The sequence below is a fragment of the Chionomys nivalis genome, chromosome 5 (genome assembly GCF_950005125.1).
Source record: "Chionomys nivalis chromosome 5, mChiNiv1.1, whole genome shotgun sequence".
NCBI classification, from domain to species: Eukaryota; Metazoa; Chordata; class Mammalia; order Rodentia; family Cricetidae; genus Chionomys; species Chionomys nivalis.
In genome coordinates, this window is record NC_080090.1 from 79,814,375 (window position 1) to 79,836,868 (window position 22,494).

The 22,494-nt window shown below is 42.2% G+C and overlaps 1 protein-coding gene across 1 annotated transcript in view; it reads left to right on the plus strand.

The window, feature by feature from the left end:
* Crb1 (crumbs cell polarity complex component 1) overlaps positions 1-21,702 on the plus strand; it is a 205,588-nt gene extending 183,886 nt beyond the window's left edge. The window contains exon 12 of the mRNA XM_057769142.1: positions 21,487-21,702. Within this exon, the coding sequence (XP_057625125.1) occupies positions 21,487-21,702 (216 nt within the window). The remainder of the gene's footprint in view (positions 1-21,486) is intronic.
* The last annotated feature ends 792 nt before the right edge of the window (positions 21,703-22,494 follow it).

The following is a 22,494-nucleotide window of genomic DNA, read 5'->3' on the forward strand; positions in this document are numbered from 1 at the left end:
CCAGAAGCTCCTCAGCTAGGGATGGGACTTGATAAGCCCCTCCTCAATTGAAGCTGGCACTCGGGTTGGCTTGATCTTGTGCAGATCTTGTGCTCAGAGTCTCAGTCCCTATGAATTCATTCATACAACAGCCCTGTCATGTCTGACCAATACTATTCTGCTGACCAATACTATTCTGCTGCCGATGTCCACTGCCTCTGGCTCTTACAGTCTTTCTGCCCCCTCTTCCTCAGTCATTCCTGTGCCTTAGAGAGATGGTATGATAGAAATGTCCCATTTAGAGCTGAACATTCCCATCCTTTATTCCCTACGTGTGGGCTGATGTGGGTCTCTATATAATTAACATCAAAACTGCAAAAGTAAGCTTTGATAAACATTGAAGGATACACTAATACATGGATATATGTGTAATAACTTGTAGGACAGTTCATTGCTGTGCCCATTTAGCGGAATAAAAGTACTATGTTCTCCCCCAGTGCCTATGACCTAGACAGGTACAAGTTTGGCACCCAGTTAACAGTACCTGACATGAGTTCGCATGTGAAGGTCAAAAGGCAACTTGCAGGAAACTGTTCTGTCCTTTTATCATGAGGGTCACCCGAGACTGAACTAGGGTTGGCAGAATTGGTATCAAGGGCTTTTACCTGCCGACCATATCGACAACCCTACTTCCCTTATTTACTGCTTTATGAGAACTTCTGGCATTGGAGCCGTCAGTCAAAAATGGAATTGTGCTTAATCATGCTGGAAACTGCTAGTATGTGACTCTTTAATGCCGTGGTGTTCTACAGCATAGCACAAAATGGCCTTTGCTTATCTTAATTTTCAGTTTCAAAAAGGGAACATGTCAGGTTTTCTTATTATATTCTTTGACAGTTTTATACATGTATCTAGTGAATTTCAGTCATTTTCACATCCCTTCCCCTCACTGACTCTGCTTTTCTCTCTCTCACTAATATCCTTCCACTTCCTAGCAAGTCACCTCCTACTCCCATGTATATTCTTGGTGTGGTAACCTACTGGGTGTATTAGAGTTGGTTGCATGACCAGGGATGGGAGGTTACTTACTGAAGTATGAATAACTTATCGGTTGGCTCTACCACAAAGAAAATTATACACCGCCCCCAGCAAAAATTAACTTCCAGTAGATCCTGAGGAGTACTGGGGCCTCATAATCTCCTCTTCAATCCATGTTGAAGGGCCCAGTCTGTGCAAGTCTTATAGCGGGTAACTACAGTCATACAGAGCTCATGAGTACAATGACTTTGCCATATCAACCAGATGTCTATATGCTCCCATCTCCTTCTTCTCTGATTTGTGCATTTGTTCCACCCTTTCTTTGGTGATATCTCCTGTGCCTTAAACAGGGAGACTTCAGTGTCTCCTTGGGCCTCAACATTCCTCCATCACTTCCACCTTTGCACCTTGACAAGCGATGACCTCTGCACTAACCCCCAGTTGCTAAGAGAAAGAGGAGCTTCACTAATGAAGGCTGAGTGCAGCCCTGATCTATGGTCACAAATATGAATATTCATAAGGCAGCTTAATATCAGCATTTAGAAAAACAACGAAAATAGATTCCCCCTAGGACCTATGGTCCCACCAGTCACAGACTCTAGATCAGATTTACAGAACCAATCATGAGTTCCCTCCTTTGGAGCAGGTCTTAAATCCAATCAGAAAGAAGTTGGCTATCTCCATATTAGTCATGGTGCTATTATACCTGAGGGCACATATTGACCAGAGTTTGGTCTTAGCCAATTTAGCTCCTAAGGTTTAGAGATGACTATGTCCATTGATAGCTTTTCCCCCAGCAACCTTCATGGCACCATGAGCACTAACCCACAGTGAAGAAACTCCCATCATAGTTCCAGCTGAATTATCTATGTCATGTGACTGAAGTGTGTAGATTCTCCCATCTTAGGGCCTTATAATCAAGTTCTGGAGGATAACCAAGAGCAATGGTCATAGCTTCTTAAATGTTGTTGGGTTGAGCCCCTAAGGTGTCCCTGAACAAGAACACATATGTAATGTGAAATTTAAAAGATTAATTTTACTGGTTTTTGGAAACAAAATTATAGTTATTAAATCCTGTTCTAATCATTTTAGTAAGTACAAATTAGGTTGAAAACTAGTTAAAAGGTAGGAATTTAGCATTCCAACAATTTTAAATACCAAAAACTGATTTGTGGGGCTGCAGAGAAGGCTTAGCAGTTATGAGCCTTGCTCCTTCAGAGATCAGAACTCACGTAACCCCAACTCCAAGAGAGCTCTTGCCTCTGCTCTTGCCTTTCCTTGGCATGTATTCACATGTGCACACACACCCACACACAATCAAAAGTAAAATAAAATCATTTTTTTAAAAAATAACTGATTTAAAATTGGCAACTTTTTATTATTGTCACTTAAAACTTTCATGTTCATAATAACTATTTAAAGAAGAGATGTTTTTATATATGGTCTTCTTAACACCATAAACTTTGAAAGAAGTCTTCATTTAGAAGGTTAATCACTCTCTGACTATCATTTTTCTCACAATTGTTAAATAGTTAAGCACAGATTAGTTTCATATGAATGCTTCTAATCTATTTAAAACTAATCACAAGTGTTGATTATGAGAGCACAGCCTTATAATCTAGCAGCAGAGACATAAACAGGAGGACTACAAGCTTGAGACCATATTGAACTCCGGCATTTCTGGGTCAGTCCAGGCTTCAGAGCAAGAATATATAAAAAGTAAGAAACCCCGAATGAATATTCCAAGAGAAAAAAATAACAAAGAAAATATCCACTAAAAGACCAACTGTATTTAGAGAAGAAGCTATGGATAGACATATTACATCTAAAAACACAGAATAGATTTTTGTACTCAGTTCTATTTTTTATCATTTTTGTAAGAACAAATTGTGTTATTCTTACAGAACTTGCATTCAACACGTTTATTTGGGAAGTTTATTCATGACCATCCCACTGTCTAGTTTCCAAGTCATTAATATACACTACTTATATGCACGTTTAACATTCCTTTTACCATTCTATGTTCTATTTGCTAGCAAGACTAAACTACAAAGGAAAATTGAAGTGTTTCTATGTCTTTTTGGCAAAGCTTATATTTGTGTCTGATAAAAGAATAAGATCAATTCTAGTTGAGAATTAAAACTTATGGAAAATGTGTTTTGAAACCAGGGCTGATGATTAAAGTCCTTGGTATGCAAGCAAGAGGTCAGGGGTTTTGATCCCCAGGACCCTCATAAATGCCTGATTGACTTGGCCTCCTGCTGGTAACTCTGGCCTCAGAAAGACAGGGGCTCCATAGAACAAACTAGCAAGATTAGCCATATACATCGACAAGCTCCAGGTTTGCCTGAGAGACTTTGCCTCAAAGAATAAGGTGGAAAGCAATGAAGGAAGATTGCAGCATCAACTTTTGGCTTTACACACCCATGCAAACACATGTGTCCACACACTTGAACAAGCATACACACATTCGAGTTCACATCACACACATACACACATAGAAACCCAAAAGAACAAGCAAACAAACAAAAACAATATGATCCTCTGAATTTTCAACACTCAATTTCAGGTAGGGTATTTAGTAAATACACACAAATATCAGCTAATTGACCAAATGAATGTTTTGTAATTCAAACATCAGTTTCTAGCCTTAGCATCTCTATCTTTGTGTGCAGGTGCCTTGCTGTTATTAAATTAAGGTGAAAATGATAACACATAGTAAGTACAGAAGGGTGATCCACCTTCCTTTCCAGAAAAAGGCAATGTTTGATCAAAAATAACCACTGACCCCTGACAGTGCCTTAGGAATAAATGAAGCAACACTGCTCATCAAAGCAGCATTGCCATCCAAGAGTCAAGTTCACAGAAATAATAATTCTGCTCATGCAGAATTGAAATTTCTTATAGACGAGGTCTTTGGAGAATCAACCCCAGAGGAGGCTAAGAGCCAATGCTTATGATGTGAGAAGGTTTAGAGCTGTAAAGACGTAGCTTGTGAGGCAATTACATGGACACCCAGGTCCTGTCAGAGCTGGCCTCCAGGGCTATATCAGATTCGGTCTCCTCCACATGTAGAAAAGCATTTCCTTATATCAATGGATGCGGTCCCTTAAAATTGTGAGCACTTAAAAAGAAAGATACTTTCTCTTCAGAGAAAGATAGAGGTGCTTTGACCACTAAAAAGGTGTAGCCCTTCAGTCTACCTGCTCTAAACCAGTAAGAGCCAAGTAGTATGGCACTTTGAACATGGTGCCCATTACTGTTTATAAAATCCTCGTTTCAGTCTTCTCTGCTTAGTGGAAGAATTTTGTCTTCAAGACCTTCCAATAAAGGATTCTTCGCTCAGTTCCTGCCATCCCCATTTGTGGTGCCTGTTTCCGGATTAGCTTCAACACAGCTCTGTTGTGCATTTTACAATACCAGTGATACCTCAGGTCGGAATGCTGTCTCCTCAGAGCCATTAAGAACATTTATCTTATTATCTACAATTCCATTAGAAATTAGCTACCCTTTTTTTCCTGATGGGAAGCCAAAGACAGGGCAACATGGCTTCCTTATCCTTACAAATGCAGGCAAATCAATCCATCGTGTCTGCAAAATGGCATGTCAGTGTTGGAGGATTGGACGGATGGATGATGGGAATGTGGTAGCAGGGACTAAGAAAGTGGAGCTTTGCTGGGGTGGGAGGGCAGAACAACCTCACCAAGAGGATATTGAGCCCAGGACTTAAATAATGGAGAGGTGTTTCCTTCACAAAATAAAAGCACATTTTTCCTGTGATAAATATTTTTATGTTGTATGACTCTGTTTTCAAAGTGTGAATTTAAATTGTTCTTCACTGGAGAAATAATTTGCAAATAAAATCCCGTGTCTATTATTAGAGAGAACTCAAGTGCATGCAGTGCCGGAGACTCGTTAGGTTGATAATGGCCTCTATTGATGATTTAGTTCTCTCTATAACTGTTATTTCTGAGCACAGAGAAGGGAGAACCTGGGAGGCCACCATTAAAGCCATGGGCATCCTTAGGGATCATGAAGCAGGCTTTATAGGAGGAGCAAGGAACCTGATTTTACAGTATAAGGCTGGAGCCCCTCAGCAACGGGAGAGAGCAGCATGCCAAGGAAAAGCAAGCGGCTATGGGACAAAAAGGAGAATCCAGAAAAGGTTGCTTGTGTTCGTGTGTGGAAAGAGCCCCAGAATCTCAAGATCTGGGGGCTGTGGATGGGGATTTCTGCTTTTGCACCGAATGTATTGTCAGTAAGCCCAAGCTGACCGCGTTTCACAAATCTCACGGTCGGAAAAGACCCATACAACCCTTTCCAAGTGCTCTCTCTCCCTTCCAAATTCAGCGCATCTTCAGAAGATCATGCTGTCCACTCTCACCTCCTCATAGCTAGCTCTAGGCCATCTTTGTCAACATCCACCGCTCCCTGTGGGACTTGCTGCCTCCTGGGCTGCAAGGCAGGAAGTCCAATGCCCTGTCCTTTCATATCGCCGGTAACAGTGCTGGGAGTGGTTGAAGTCTGTGCCTTCTGTTTCCCCCTGCAAGGCAGCCAACGAAGCTTCTTCCCAAAGTAACCATTTCACAACCTTGTTTCTTCAATCTCTGCGGTAATGGGAATGGCGCTGGGAGACAGGAAGAGAAGCAGTGAAATAAAATGCGTAACCCTTACCATAGCAGTTTCAAGGAAACTATAATCTCATTGTAGAGAAAAAAGTAACTAAGTAACTATATAATATTCCCCCAAACTATCAATCCCTAATTTGTGTTTTTGAGTCAAACAAAGCACAATATAAATTCACAAAAGCCCAACCAATAACAGCGATATTATCAGACATTTTTATGGAGCATATGGGAATTAAATTAGAGCATGAAATATGAGAAAGGTTTTTGTTGTTGTTTGTTCTTTGTTGTTTTTTTTTTGTTTTTTGTTTTTTGTTTTTTTTTGTTTTTTTTTTTTTTTTCAGAACAGAAAGTAGGATCACTTTCAGGAGAGGAAAAAAATGCCCTAAGTGAAGAGGTAGCGGGAACACTGTTTCTGCGGAATGAAGAGCATGGGGTAGACAGGCGTGAGTGGAACAGCGCAGCTGGGAAACAGGAGGATGTAAATTCAAATAAGCGAAGGGCGGGGCTAGATCATGACTGTAACCACTTAACCTTCTGTGACCATCAGGTCAGAAAAGGAAGATCTCATACTCCTGTAATCTAAGCTGGTGCTGTGTCTTCCTGTAAATATCCCTTTAGCTTGTGATTTGTGCTGGCTACCAATCACTTTCTAGTTAGAAGGGATCCCTCTGGGCTGGAAAGGTGATGGCTCATTCATTAAGAGCACACTGAACGTTCTTCCTATAGAACCTGGGTTTGAGTCCCAGCACCCACAGTGGTGGCTCCTACCCATCTGTGACTGTAGTTCCAAGGGATCTGGGCTTTTTTTCTAGCTTTCACTGACAAAACAACACAGATAATTCCAGGAAACACCCATAGGCATTAAATAAATAAGTAAATGTTTTAGAAAGGGTCCTTCTTGGTCTGTGCCATCTACTGGATTAGCACGAGACATTACCTTGAGTTCTGGAAGATAGACAGTCCAAGATGAATGCTTCAGAAGCTTGGGCATCTGGAGAAGTCGTGCTTCTGTGTCACCAGACATTGTCTGTCCCTGTGGTGTCACATCAAGAAAGGGGGTCTTCATGCAGGCTGCACCCAGAAGCTGAACTGTCTTGAAGAGCCCCACCTAATATCATAACCCTAGGCTTTATGTAGGCTTCAGCCATACTCTTTAAAGGGAAGTGAGCACACATCACAACAGGATGTTTCTAGCCCAGATTTTAATTGTGCTAAAAAATTTTCTCTTGGCATATTTTTCTTACTAAGTCTTGCTTTAAATCTTTAAAAAAAAAATAGTTCCACTTGAATACTTTGTGAAGTTATTATTCATGACGGTTCCTATTTTTCTCAAAGGACCAAAACCAGTTTTGGCCTGGGAAGGTTTAGATATAATCAGATTAAGCCTCCCTTCAGGAAAAGAACGAGCACATTTCCTGGATCAAACCAGCAAACAGAGTCTCAGGAGTAATAAACGAATGCAGTTCTCACCCATCATCCTAAAGAAGACAACAGTGAGAAACTATGTCTACTCTCTTGAGAAAATGGCCCCGCTGGGTACCAAGTGAAGGGTGGTTTGAACACATCTATTTTCAGAGCTAAGGGAGCCACAGATTAAGAAGCAGAAGCCTTAGCTGCCTTAGGAGAGTTAGCCCAGGCACAGGGTTCTGGTCCAGAATGAGAGGATTGGGGTTCTTCAGGGTTTTTTTCCTACAGAGAGATGTGCATGATGCCAGGAAGCATCCACTACCCAGTCCTTCCTTTAATACCAACCATGAGTGGCTCTTTCCTTTTAGTTTTGCAACAACCAAGGATCAAAAAACTTCAACAATATTCTCAAACTCATATAGTACATCTAACCCTAAATTCGCTTATATTTTCTCCACTATGTAACTCTGGACTTCTAAGTTATACAATGAAACATCCAGAGGTTGTTCCAAGTAAAAGTACCCTAGAACATTCTAGAAGAGTTGGCATTTCTTAAGTGCAAAATGAGTTTTTAACTAGATACCCATACATATACAAAACCATGTGTACGTCATGAGGCCAACAATGCGCAGGGAACTCTGCGAGAATTTCTGAAAAACAGTTGCCAAGGCAAATAAGCAACACCAATGGGAAAGAGACTGCAAAATTTGCTCTGTGCCCTACTGGGATCTGGTAGCTCTGTTCTACCATCAATTCCTGTGTGTACAAAAGCTAATCACCATTGGAAGTATGCAAATTATTCTAATTTGCTGTTTCTTAAGGTTTGAAGGTTGTATTTGTTTGGCTGTTTAACTGCTTTGCCACTTAATTAAAAGTATAAATACTGTCGAATTATAGAAACTAATACAGGCCCCTTAATTTAAAATTTTACTTTCAGAATCCCAAGTAATGGCCCTGTATATCACACTCACCTTGGGAAGTGAGCTAAAGAAATGTGTGCAATTGTTTAATTAATGCCCAACACTGAAGCAGAAGTAAAGTGTCCTCTCCTGGCCGGGGAGGACAATCAGCCTTCTGATGGAAAAACGGCTTGCGACGAAGTGGCATTCTGAGAGAGGTGGAAAGAGGGTCACGCACATAGATGCTGCTTACATGTATGAGTTTGTGAGTAACTGGCCCAAGTCTGAGGATCAGTACACACAGTACCATCGGTGATCCCAGAGGACAGCAAAGACACCATCATCTATCCCGCTCCATTGCCGCGTTTGTCCACCTCAGGAGTTCAGATTTTAGTCATAATCAGTCTTGGTTCAGAGGTAGCACTGGATCCAGTCTTGTAAAAGATCTGACAAGCCCTCTCCTCCGCCTGGCAAGCACAGAGAGCTTCTCCCAGGGTATCAGGCTCAGCTTTTGTGTATGCTGGGAAGCGCCACTTGGGTTTGCAAAGCCACCTCATTTGTCAGTTCAGTTCAGAGCAATCTGAAAGACTGTAAAGCAGCATGAGGAGCACGGCCGCAATGTGACATGACCAGAAAGAGTTAGAAAATAGGCTAGTCAAGCATGGGGCATATCTACAACCTCAGTATTTAAGAGGCTGAATGTGGAGGGCCAAGAATTCAAGGCCAGCCTGAGTGTCGAAGAAATTATTTCCTTCAAGACTGCGTTGTTTGCTATAGCTTTCCAAATATAGCTGCATATGGATCTTGAAAATATCAAGAGTGTTCTGTGGCACAAATTTAGAGACCCAGGAGAGAGGAGAATTCAGACTTTTCCTAAAGAAATTTAAGTGTTTTCTTATGAATAAAACAGTTAGACCCTTAACATATTTTATGCATCTGATGCTGTCTTCCTTGAGTCAATACAGGATAACTTTTTTAAAAGTCTTTCTATGGCAACAACTTGGTATCACAATAGGCTGTTTAAGTGTGCTGTAAAAAGCACTGTGCTCACTTCCTTATTCAATCAATTCACATTTTACATACTTTATACACTTGATGAATAATACTACTTCTAGACCTTACATGCTCAATAACACTTGTATACTTTACATATTTTATAAATAAGACTTATCTACTTTCCATACAATGAAATGTATGTGTGTTTCCCCATAAATAATATTCCAGTCTCCCTTTTAACATTCCGGTTATAATAAAATGGGAGCTACTATATTATGGTTTTGAAACTCAGTAGTGCCTCAAAGAGAATATAACAGCATTGCCCTTCTCCCATGATCTTGGAAACCTTAAATCTTTTCCACAATAGGTCAAGTGTCAAAGGCACATTTAGTTTTCCCTAAAAATGTACCTCTTTGTCCTAAAACCGTAGTAAAGCACTGTAGGCAATGAGAGGCAAAGGAACCATGTGTTTTTCAGAACCAGATATGAATGCTATGACATCCAAGAGGATTAATTACCTTTCTTGGGAAATTAGGAAAGAGATGTATAATTTTTAATTATGCATACATTTCAAACTTTCCATCAAAGTCAAATTATGCTGATGGTAGTCAAACCTACCATCGGCATGGATTCAGGAACCTGCTGATGGAATGAAAACACACAGTAACTTGTGAACAAGACGTACAATTATCTGCAGCTCAGCAAATAGTGCCAGGGTGGCATGTAATATGCTGAGCTCAGGCAGCCATGGCGGGTGATCTCTTTCTATGCTTCCCAGTTAGTATTTACAGTTGGAAGCAATATATGGCTGCAATCTGAGTGCTGCACCTAAAAAGGAAGCTGATGGCTTGCTACTTTGTTTCCTGACACTGTGAAACACTGAAACAGCTACCTTCCTAATCACCGCCTGCTGTACCGTGTTAAGACTGGAGAGCAGCACATGGCTGCTGTCTAATAGCTGCAACCCTAGGAGGTTTCTCTGCATTGTTGAGCTGTTTTGTTTCTTGATAGACGTGCTGGGTGTTAAAAGCATAGCACTGAAAGTTGTGAATGACGGGTCCCTTTCTTTATTCCGCTGCTAATATTTCAGCTTTTGCGAACACACACACACACACACACACACTGTGAACACCTTACTTCTCAGCCATCAACCGTGCACTAGGCACCTTCCTAGAACTCAGCAACAAAACCCTCCCACCCACCAGCCTGTTCTACTCAAGCTTGTTCTCCCATGTAAATCCCTAAAAGAATTAAGTAAAAACTGACAAGCCAGGAAGCATGACCAACTAAAAAAGTACTCAACAGAAGAGAAACTTGAAATATAAAGCAACCCTGCCACCGGGTAGCCATGCCAAGCACTGCTAACAACTGAAATTACAGGGTAGCTTTAGGTTGCATTCACTTTCCTACAGAGGATGCAGCTGCGTGTGATTGAACGCACTCTGTGATTTGAATAAGAAAATTTTCAGATTGCCAGCTGTGTAACTCTGGATAGACTGTTTAAATCACCTTTTAAACAGTCTCTATATTACTAAATTGTGAAAATTCAAATGAGATGGAATATATTAAAAAATGCCGGAATATATTAAATGCTTAGTGTGTAATTAATGCCCCCCCATTCACCACCTTCTGAAGTACTTCACAGGTAATTCTGCAGTCAAAAATGAGCTGTATGTTGGAGAGACGAATCATCTGGCCCAAATGCACTGGTAACCAAAGATGTAGCTGTGATTTTTATAGTAAAGATGACATGCATAGCCTAGGCTCCTGAAACTAAGAAAATAACCTTTAAAGTAGTAGCAGGTATCAGTAAAAGTGGACGATGAAACTGAGCGAGAGGAGCAGCTACTAAAATCACTGAAGAGCAAACACTTCCTTTTCATCTTGATGGTGTCTGCTCAGGTCCACCGCGCGAAGATCAGGGACTTGAGCTGAGCCATTCTGTGGCTCACTTTCTGCGGTGGAAGCTGCAGCCACGCCCGTTGCAAAAGCACAGCAGATGGTTTCCTTTTACACCCAGCGCTGTCAGTGGAATGTCAATGTGCCTCCTCCCCGCACTGACAACACCGAGGCTGTGTGTTTAATCTGTGCTGTGCAGGCAGAATGACCCTGAGAAGAACACGAGCTCCCAGCACGTTCGGAGAATTGGCGTGTGTCCTGGTAAACAGGACTGGGAAGGATTTTTCAAACCTGGTGACTAATCACAGATTTCTTCCCGGGGTTCCTAGCTCAGCCACATCCCCTAGATGCACAGTCTAAACGGTAACCGAATAGAAAAGTTACTGGCCCAAGGGAAACACTTTCTAAAGGGGTAAAGAGGTGTGATCTAAGCTATGGGAATTTCTCAGAGCATGAATTGATTCTAAGTCCCTTTGGGGGAGTTAGAATACAAAAAAAAAAATCTCCCCCCAGATTTCATATTATTTAACAACAGAAATATCCTTTTTTTTAACAATTATTTTAAGATTCTGGGGGGAGGGGGACACAATGTTGGCATGCCACAAATGGGAGAAAATGCTTTTAACAATAAACTTATCCCAAAAGAAAATCCTATGTTTTGAGATTATTTCTAGCAAACTGTATCAGCAACATATGATGAAAGGCTTAGACGCTATTTAATCCCCTTAAATAGATCTCAGCTGAGTAGGAGACAGGGCCTGTGATCTTCATTTTATTCAAGCAGCCCTTGAAAATTAACCAGGGGTAAAGAGGCGTTTCCTTGGGTTTGTCCTGGACACGCTGTCACAGAGGAACGGGGTCTTCTGTGTCCTGTCCCTTATCGACCAAGTCTCAGAGATAGCATCTCAAAAGTGATGGAGACATTTTGAATATTCTATCTGCTGTACATATCTTGTAGTCTTGAAGACCCAGAAATGTCAAATAATAATTTAAGCTACATTATCAAATCTAATTTCATAATAGGCTATTATATTCTGTTTTAAATTTACAGACAAAGAAAGACCAGCTATGATTTGGTAATATTTTTAAGCCCATAGGAAATACTGTTAGATTTTGCCTTTGGTCCTCTCCAAGAAGAAATGCTTTTGATTCCTCGGTGCCAATGTAAACAGTTTATGTTCTCCACTGTGCAGACATCAAGGCAAACTGTTAGTAAGACAAACATAACCTTTTTTTAAATTATGCTAATTTTAGACTTTACCACCTTGATATCCCAAACTTGGGAAATTACTCTTTAGTTCCAGAACTAAATACAATTTTTCTTAAAATTAAAACCCTCATAATGTGAAGATTTCTATCCTTGCTGACTGGGAATGCAGGCCTACCCCCACCTCTCTGCCCAACAGTGTCCTCCATGTAGATGCAAGTCTCGAACTTGGAAAAACAATATCTGTGCTGTGAAAAGCTTCCCATCCCAGCATTGTGCACACCCTTCATCTTCCACAAGGCAGAGCTTAAAACTGGAAGTCTTATAATTTGATGGAAGCCGACAGTGACAATGGAAATCGACACTCCCAAGGTTATTTAAGGGAAGGCACGATGTATAGACATCCATCAATGAAACACGAGCAGCATGGATTTTAGTTCTGTCTGCTCTTTAAAATAAGAATAGACTAAATGGCACAATAGATTATATAAACAAGGACTTCAATGACAGGCTGCCAAAGCTAAAGTTATACATTTTACATGGGTGACTTGACGCCATACTTTATCACCTACACCAGGGGAAGCCAATATGATTCTGGTCAATAAAATCCAACCTGTAGAGCTGAGCCTGGGGCAAAGCTGACACGGTGTGGCAGATTCTGACTATTTGACATCCACTTATTCTAGGAGGGGACACACAGGAATTGACACTTGCTACCATCTGGGGTGTGTCCCGTATTTAGGCTCGATTTGATTAACAAACACTTAGAAAGATATGTCAAGGGGACAGTGCAGCTGGCTGTCCTCCAAGGCTGTCATGCTCTGGTAATTTACTGCAGGTCTGAGCGTAAGTGGGACTCGTGCTTCAAGAACCGGATTTACTGCAGTCTCACAACTGTTGAAAATTAAACGGCATGTGCTGCAAGTTAGGGCTTACTGGGCTATCTCATTAGAGGAGGCTTTTTTCCTAAGGCTTGGAATCTTTGCTGAATTACTGAGAGACTTATTTGAATGTAGACGTGGACCAAATAATTTTCTGATAAGCTGGCCATAAATCCTCAGTAAAATAAGCTTGGTGTTCTCAGCATATCTATTGGCTTTTTTGATCATTTTTATGGCTCTCCCTTTACTGGTCAAATTATCCTTATAGGCCCCTACAGCTCCTCTGACATGGATTAAGTCAACACAAACCAATAGACCTTCATTACTTTGGCAACTGGTTTTGATTTGGGGGCAATAAATACAATGACACAGACTAGACTACCTTTGTGGAAGGGATATGTGATAAGCCACGAGGCTGATGGAGATTTGGGCTCTTTGTTGTTCTGCACAATGTAAAACGAATGAATTAACAGCAGCTTCCAGCCCGCTGAGGAGAGTTGAAAGAAAGAAAGAAAGAAAGAAAGAAAGAAAGAAAGAAAGAAAGAAAGGAAGGAAGGAAGGAAGGAAGGAAGGAAGGAAGGAAGGAAGGAAGGAAGGGAAGGTATGAGAAAAAGAACAAGGCCTAGGTTTTAGACTAAGACAGCAACTAATGTGGGATGTGATCCACACCTGACCGCCCAGAAGAGGATTGGCCATCTGTGGGAGTGAGATTCTTTGTGTAATGAAAGCACAGAGGGGCAAGCAAGATCTAGAACAGCCAATGATGGGGCAATGCAAGCAGTTAGAACTGATGTTGGAGGAACGATCTCCATTTTAAAATTAATTTTTAAAGTATCACATTTCCAATTTTGGGGTCTGTGCAGAAATGAAGCCTAAAGAAAATCAGAAGGGAATGGGGTGGCAGGGACAGATTAGCTTTCACAAAGATTAACCAAGCTTTTGAGAGTTTGCTGCCTTTGTTTAGCTTTCTCTGCATGCATGGATTTTTCCAATCAGTGTTTCAGGCTTCACGTTTTTTCACCTGGAATTTCAACAAACATCTTTTATTAAAAACCAATTCCTTCTTCAACTACACTGCTATCACACCTAGGAAATTTAAGTTTTCATAGAGTCTTCCTATTTTGGATTCCACAGTCGTCCTAATAACAGCCTTAATTAGTCTCCCCTCGCCATAATCCAGGCTACAACTGAGCTGTCTGCTGTCGCACTCTGCAGACAGGGGCTCTGCCTTTCAAATTCACTTGCCACTGAATATGTCCTTGCTCTTGAGCTTATATAGGAAACAAATCATCCCAATTATTGATCACTTTTTAAAATTTACATACTACGGCAGAGGTAATCTATGAAGAAAATCTATTTTTAGGGAAGATTTCCTGGAACACACACACAAACCCAACAGGTATAATGAACCTGGTGTTTCATATAACTGGTACAGATCATTTATACGAGGAAAGAGCCAGCAGAGAATGTGCATGAAGCTACCTCCCACCTCAGGAGGATGAGGAAATAGAGCTGCCTGTGATGTTTGTGAGAAGTTCCACGCCTCGGGTGGCTAAACACCTTTATAGTCAATAGGGTGCGGCTCCACCACACTTCCGCATTTGTGGCGTGCAGAGGGACTTGTCTAACCTCAGCCCGTTTCACAGACAAGGACGAAACACCCCAGTACCATAGCCATGCTTTTTGTTCTTTTTAAAAAGAACAGGGTCATGATGCTTCTTTCTGCTTCAAGTGCTTTACCTCATTCTCCACCTTCTTCCCCAGTTCCCTTCATACCTACCTCCAGCCTAGCATTCGCCACGCAGACTGCTTGTGGACTCACCCCCATGCACGCACATCCACTGCTGCTGCACAGTGAGGATGCTTTCCAGACAATGGTCACAACTTACTTCTGTATCGCCAGTGTCTTCTACGATCTCTGCAACTTACGAGAGAGTCAGTAAAAACGTGAAAGAGTGAACGGATGCATGGCTAGATGGGGACCCCACCATTAAATATCCTGAATTCTGGAGAACTCTTCTTGTGCATGAAAGTTATGTAGGAATGTGTTAAACAGAGCGTGGAGCATTGCAAATGTGTGAGTCAACAGTGACTGATCAACTGCTTTGTGCAAAGGGCTGCGTTTTGCATTATTGGAAAGTTTCAGAGTAAATAGACCCTCTTTCCTTACGGTTCTCGCGGGAAGGGGAGTTTTGTCTAACTCCACAAAGAGCAGTAGAACAAATGAGTGGTGTTCTAAAAGGAGAGGGCTGATGGACGTCATGTCCTGCCCTCTGATAAAGCGGTAATGGCAGGAGCGGAGGACTGCTGGTGCTGAGGTGTCAGGTGAAGAGAGTTGCTCTGCTGTGAAGGCGGGTGCAAGCTAGGCTGTAGCCATGCACAGTGACCTCCCACAATACTAACAGGGACTCATGAATGGAGAAATTAGGCTTTAGGTGTGATGTGGGTTAACTCCCACAGGCGTCTGGGTCTGAAAAAGTCTGGTTTTGTCTTTCGTTTGCTTGTTTGGTTTTGTTTGGTTTTCTTTCTTTCTTTCTTTAGAGCTATATGGATATCAATTTGAGTGGAAGAGAAGGCAACTGGGGGATAAATTACTCAGCCAGGTTAAAGAGAGCATTGACTAAGTCAGCTTTAGGGCTACGGGAATGAGGAAGAGCGCCAAGGTGGCAGAGGACTTGGTTGTGGGCGGGTCTGACCACAGAGTACCAGGGAGACTGAGTCAGGATGGAGAGCTCTCAGTGTCGCAGCTCATAACATGTCAAGCACACACTCCAGAGCGTGAGTCAGCAGAAGCGTTTTCTAACAGGGAGCATCGAGACGAGCAAAAGAGAGAGGAAGCTTTTCTGAGCCCTATACCGACCAAGGTTAGAGAGCTCGCCTAATGGAGATGAAAAGAAAAATGCACATCTCGGAAATCGTTGCTTCTTTATTTTTTAATCTTCAATAGCAGTTCCTGGTAGTGTCAGCTGGGATGTGAGGGGCAGGAACAATAAAGCTAAATGGAGAGCCTGTGTCTGCTCTCACAAAGACAACTCTCTTCATGTCCTCTTGGCAGCTTAGTCATCTCTGTCATCTCCTTCCTTTTCTGCCACTCCACTGCCACCAGCACCCCAGGGATTAATCACTGCTCTTCTTCGTTGGGAGCCGCAAAGCAAACTCTCCTCTGTCGAGCACATGCCGAGGTTTTGGTTAGATTTAAATCTCCAGAGGAGAAAGTTGGATGTTTGCTCATGATGCGCTGCTGGACAAGCACTTTATTCCTTACTGTCACACAGCTATCATCAGACCGTGTCTGCGGGATAGACACGGTTCCAGGTACTGAGGAGCAGAAGGAAACAAGGAAGAGAAGGAGACCACAGTAAGGCGAGCATCTCTATCTCCTCGGCAGAGTTCCATGGCAACAGGAAAAACAGAGGGTGGACAGATGCCACAGCACTGTGCACTCAGAGAGTTAAAGCCAAATGCAGGTAAAAAGGGGAGGGAAGGACTCACTGAGAGGGTAACAAAATAGCCACACCTCCTTCATTAGCTCATTGGGAGATTTAAAGCTGTTTCTGTGTGAGAAACATCAGGCCAGCCCCCAACCAAGGTCAGAAGAAATGGTGACCTATTATCTTCAGCCAATAAATTTGTAAAGCATACTGTGAACTGAGTTTGCAGGGTTGGGACTAGGTTTGTGGAGAAAAGAGATAATGAATGTTTATTCACGAGGTCTTGTGTTCCAAGGCAAAAAAGGATATTGTTCACACCACGAGTTTCCAGAGAGCAAAATAGGAAAGCCATGTTCTTCAGACTTGTAGTTGCTTTAAGATTTTGCTTAACATCTGATTTTTGAAGGAGAAAAGAGGCAGGAAGCAGCACAAGAGCTTCAGTCATAGTGCTCAGCCCTGCAGCTCCAGACAGTCCTGAGCTCACAGCGAGCCCATACACAACCTTGCTTCGCTGAGTTCAGGAAGAATTGTGCCCCTTTCTACAAGCAGCTTTCAAACCAGCAAGCATGAGCTCCTTTCCTAAAAGTGCACAAGACAAAACAAGTCATGGTCGGGCTAATGGATGTGTAAGGCTACTGTAATTTTATGCTAGATCAGCTCTCTTTTTTGCATTTAATTTCAGTGTTCCCATACAGCCTCCATTACAGACCCATCTGCAGAGCCTGGCCTGAACATGCATGGGAAGGCTTCTACCTTGCAGCTTGTGTCTCTCTACACTGTCCCATCTCAACCTTGTGTTTTTTTTTTCTCCTGGATAATCCTGATTTCAAACAGGAACTGGGAAGAATTGTGATGCAGTGGAAGTTAATGAGAAAGACTTGAAATTTCCATGAGGACTTTGAAGACTGCCAATTCCATTCTCACACAGTGCTGTGGGGGTGGAGGGGGACCCTCACTGCTTAGATGTTTTCAACAATCCCAGGGCGAGCTCTGAGTTTTAGAGACCCACCTAATGAGGGTGTGGGCGCAGTTTAAGTCTCAGCCCCCTTCTGCTGCCTGCTGTCCACCATGGACTGCTCCCGGGGAGAGGGGCGCAGGGTCCCTGAGGCCACTGTTGATTCTCTCTTGAGTCTTCCATTTTGTAAAAGGGAAATCAGGCTGAATCCCCTCCACGCTGTTCAAGGACAGTTCCCAAGTCTCCTCCTTTAAACTTCAAGCACATTCTCCCCATTCCGTTCCCCCCACCACCCTGCCAAACTGTAAAGTGAACAGTATAATTATGGTTAAAAATTGGCAGCTGTCATAATAATAATTTTAAAAACAAAGTTCTGGCCCACAGTCAGCATTACTATGGAAACGCCTGTCTCTAGCAACTCGTGGAGAAGATACAGTTCAAGGACTCGGGTCTGCGTGGGAGTGTTTTATCATCCATAGAGTGAGGATCTAATTGTTGCAAGAGAAATTCCCAAGAACTGCTCTCTCCCAAGTCTTAAAGCTGGATTCTCATCTCTTTATTTTAATTTGGCAAGAGAGTTGAAGCGATGCCTTCGTATTGCCTTTGATAAGAAGATACAGATAAATATTCTGACTGGTGTTTGGAAACACATGTTGAAAGTGATTTTTATATTAATCACCAATTCTCATAACATTTTCTGGTTATTCATGTAACAGTTAAATACACACATCACACACACCAAAACTCCGTGACGTCATCTTCGATCAAGTGATGTTTTAACTTCCCCTCTTCACCTGTCTCTGTGTGCTCCTACCTAGCTGACATGTAACTGAATTTCAAGAAGAATTTGAAGGAATTTGGAGCATTCCGTATCATTTTCTAGAAGCCAAATAATGCTACCCTTTTTAACCATAGCACCTATTTCAAAAAGAAATCCTCACTCTTCACTGGCAGTACAAGGCGATAGGGGCAAACCCATAAGCTATCACTTGGCAAATGTCAGGTGAGAGGTGAGGGTAAAGTCAGGCCAAGGAAGAAGGGAGGACTCCTGGCATCATTTTCATACGATCCAGTTTGAAAGAATGACCTTTGTGGTGGCAGCATCCATTTATGAATCTCCTCACTTGAAATCAAGGCTTTCAAGTTTTTCCCTCCAGAGCCTTAAAAGTGTGAGATTAAGTTTTCACACAAATTCTTTATGGCTCCATATGTTTTCAAGGCTCCTTCAAACGTATGTATTGTTTCATGTTCTCCCAGGTGCTTTGGTCACAACTAAACCAAAAAATTCAGAATGCAATGAAACATCTATTTATTTTGTTCTGAAGGTAGAGAGTTCAATATAATCAGAGTTTAGTTATATATAATATGTACACTTTAAAGATATTAACTTGAGAATTGAGTATGGATTGGTGAAAATCTTTTAAAAAAGTAATCTTATATAGTTTTCTTCTCTTAACTTGGACATACCATTTCTAGGAAATGCTGACAAGCACGTTGTTAGAAGATGCCCTGTCCCTGCGATTCTGGTCCAGTCCTTCGACCTGAGTTCACGTGCTATTGCAATTTGAGTTATCAGAAGATCCACTTGGGATCTATATTTGTAAAGAATGGTTGAAGAATAACAGAGCAAAGAGTAGCCTTTCAATCATGGAAACTTAAAAGTAAAAAGCCTTCGAGGCAACTTAAAAATGCCATTCACTTCAGCCCCATGCTAAATGTTGCTATTTGACAGAGTCAGGGGGATTCTTTCATCAGAAAATTTACAGGAGGCCTAGAATGGCAACTCAGCTTTCTAGATGGTCTTCTTGGTCAAGGGGTAAGGTGCTCACGTTTAATTTTTACAAATCAGTAGAAGTGGAGATCATGGTCAGTAGTTTATTAACGCCTCCTAACGAGATTATGTGTTAAGAACACGTACCCATGCTTTGTATAGTTTAGAGTCTTTGTATTGCATTTAATCCCATCATTTTAATTAGACAGCAATGTCCAACTTTAGTGGTGAATAAGTAATTCTTCAACTGTGAGATTAATGACTGATATTCACACAAATAAGAGGCTGAGCCAGGAATCAAACTCTGACTTCTTTCTCCAAACTCTTAACCATATCAGTGTTCGGCCAAGAGTGACAGAGGGGAAGCCAGGGTTGAGCTCTTGACACCATCACCTCATTTCTTAGGCTGCTGAGAGAACTACAGACAAGGTTCTGATTCCTCACAGACCCCAAGGTAAGGGAAGCAGAACTGCAGGCACTAAGAGGTCTCAGTATTGTTTCCTGATGCCTCTCCCTATAATGTGTTAGGGTCTAGGAGGGCCTCTTCCAGTGTAATCAGTCTCCGTCGTGACACAAAAGGATCTAGAGACATTCAGAAAACTGAAGAAACCCAAGCCAACTGATTTGCCTGCGACCTGAGTGGGGTGCACACTCCCGTGGCATTCATCCAGAACAGCCATTTACTCCCCTAAAAGACACAACTGGATGGAGACCCTAACATCAACAACTTAGAACAAGAGTGCTTTGCCTAACAGCCGCAGGGAATACTGCCAAGGCTTGCACGCTGGGGAGTGCTTCCGATTTTACCCCTCCGGCCCCTCCCCTCATCCTTTTACCTCACCTCTCCTGCTTTCACTAAGCTTACCTCAGGGTGAGGTGCTGCCATTACTAATGGAATCTTTCCTTCCCTGTTGTGTCTTCCCTTTTTAACTTTCTCTCCAATGTCCCCTCCTTCATTATGGGAGTCAAGCTAATACAACACAGCCTGACCCAGAAAAGCCAAGCTCTTATCGGAAGGTCACTCGCTGGTGCTTCTGCTGTGACCCCAGGACAAACACTGAATTTGGGGTGACATTTAGATTGCTTGAGAGGATTTATCTTTGTAGTTTCATCTTTCACCAATTCTGACATACCTTTATGTACAACTTCTGCTCTCACTGGAGGCTCTTCAATTCTAAAGCGTTTTTAAGTTCCCCTTTTAAAAAATTAATTCAAATGGTTTCATTTGAGTGAATTTCTTGCTTAGATAGCTGAATACTCCCTCATCCTTCAGAGGACAATCGTATGCTTCACTTCCCATTTACTCCACATAGGCTATACTCAATATTCATGACACTTGTAATACACATTTGTAAAATTTTGTAATTATATGTATATATGTGTGAATGTGGTTTTTTTCTCCGGTCCACAGAAACTGAGATCTAGATTCAGCTTTGATATCTTTGTATTTTTTTATATTCTAGCTCCACAGAAGCTCACATAATTGATATATGTTGATGAGTGAGTAAAAAACTATTAAGAAAAACAACTCCCTCCTTCTTTTGCGCTATCAGAAATATTGCTCTGAGAACATCATTTAAACAACCTACATAGTACTGCCGCTCTCCTTGGTGTTTCTATGCAGCCCAATTGCAGATTCCTGTTACCTAGTGCTAAATCAATAGGTTGCAGCTTTGTCGACGAGACAAACACTGCAATGGACATTATACCAACTTCTGTGTGTTAATAAAGCTGTGTGGGAGGACCCGGGGCTTCACTGCTTCCCGAGATGGCTCTTCCTGTGGAGGACCTGGGGCTCCACAGCTTCCGGAGAGGGCTCGACCGGATGCTTTCTGTTGCTTAGTGTCTGGGTTCAGCATGGACCACAGTTGATTTTACAAACATCACTTGTTACATCACATCAGAATCGAAATGACTGTGGAAGCTGCCTTTGGAAGTAGCTCACCAGTCTTCCTTCTCTAGGGATCTGTTCCATGAGGCCCAGATAATTTAATCTTATTTCTTTTCCCCACCCCGGAGGCTTTAAAGCAATTATATAAGTTTGGACAAAGAAAGGAGTAAATCCTGAATGATGGCGTCCCATAAATTTAGGATGATTTTGCATGTGTATGGTTTCATCTTTTTCACTTTAAATGCAAGAGTTTAGTCACAGAGACGACAAGGCTGAGTAAATACAGATATTTCACACACATTTTCTCGGAGCAGACCTTAGAGCCTAGGTAGGTCACCATTTGCGCATGATTTAGGAATAAGAAAAGTCTGGAACGCCTTGGTCTTGTTACACTAGTGAGAGGTACCAGCTCCATCTCCTTGGTCTTCGTCCCAGGGTGCTTCCAGTATCCTTATGTGTATCTTTGCTCTGGAACTCATACCATCATTCCTTTGATCCTTGCAGCTGGCTGACGACTGGCCCGTGGGCATTTTCACTGCCGTCGGCTCAGGGACCTTGGCCCTGTTCTTCATCCTCTTTCTCGCAGTTGTTGCTTCTCTGATGGCCTCCAACAAAAGGGCAACTCAAGGAACCTACAGCCCCAGCCGTCATGAGAAGGCTGGCCCTCGAGTAGAAATGCGGAGCCGGATGCCGCCCCCAGCCCTGGAAAGACTCCTCTAAGGGCCTTGCCGCTCCTCTGAGAAAGGAGAAGAACAAGATGAGCGAGCACCTGGCCCTGTGTGGGTGACAGTTTTACATTGCTAGAGTTACTAACCTACAGCTCGGATCCCACTGGGACCCGGGAAAGGATTTCCCTCATCGCCTTATAGACCTTCACAGGGTCACTGTTTGCTTGAAATGTGTCTCTGTGTCACGGATGAGAGCCTCCGAATTAGCAAAACATCCTCCAGACAGAGAACGCTGTGTTGTAGAAAAACTCCTGAAGCTACCTTTGTCTTAAACTCTTTCCTGGGCAATGCAGAGAAAATACTTAGTAGCCAATACAATTTTCGCTTTCTTCTTTTTATTTCATAGAAAAGGTGGTTTTTGTTTTTGTTTTTGTTTTGTTTTGTTTTAGACAGTGTCTCAGGAGACCAAGCTGGCCTCAAAATCACATGGACTTCCTCCCTCAGCCTCCTGAACTCTGGGATTCATGTGTCTGATCATGTTCAGCTCAGTTTTGAATCTTTTATCATATGGTAAAAAGATTCTAATGGGGCCTTGAGAGACAGACAGCTCCTTGGATAAACACTTGTTGAATGAGTGTGAGAAATGGAGTTTGGGCACCCATTACCCACATAAGTGCCAGGGAAGTGCGGTCCTTGCCTGCAATCCTAGGCCTCAGAAGGTAGACATATAATTGGTCACGGAGCCAGCTGACTAAACTCCTAGGGTCAGTGAGTTCTGGCGTCAGGTGAAAGACCTTGACTCTTTATAAAAAGTAAATAGTGAAGAAGACACTGTGTGTGAATC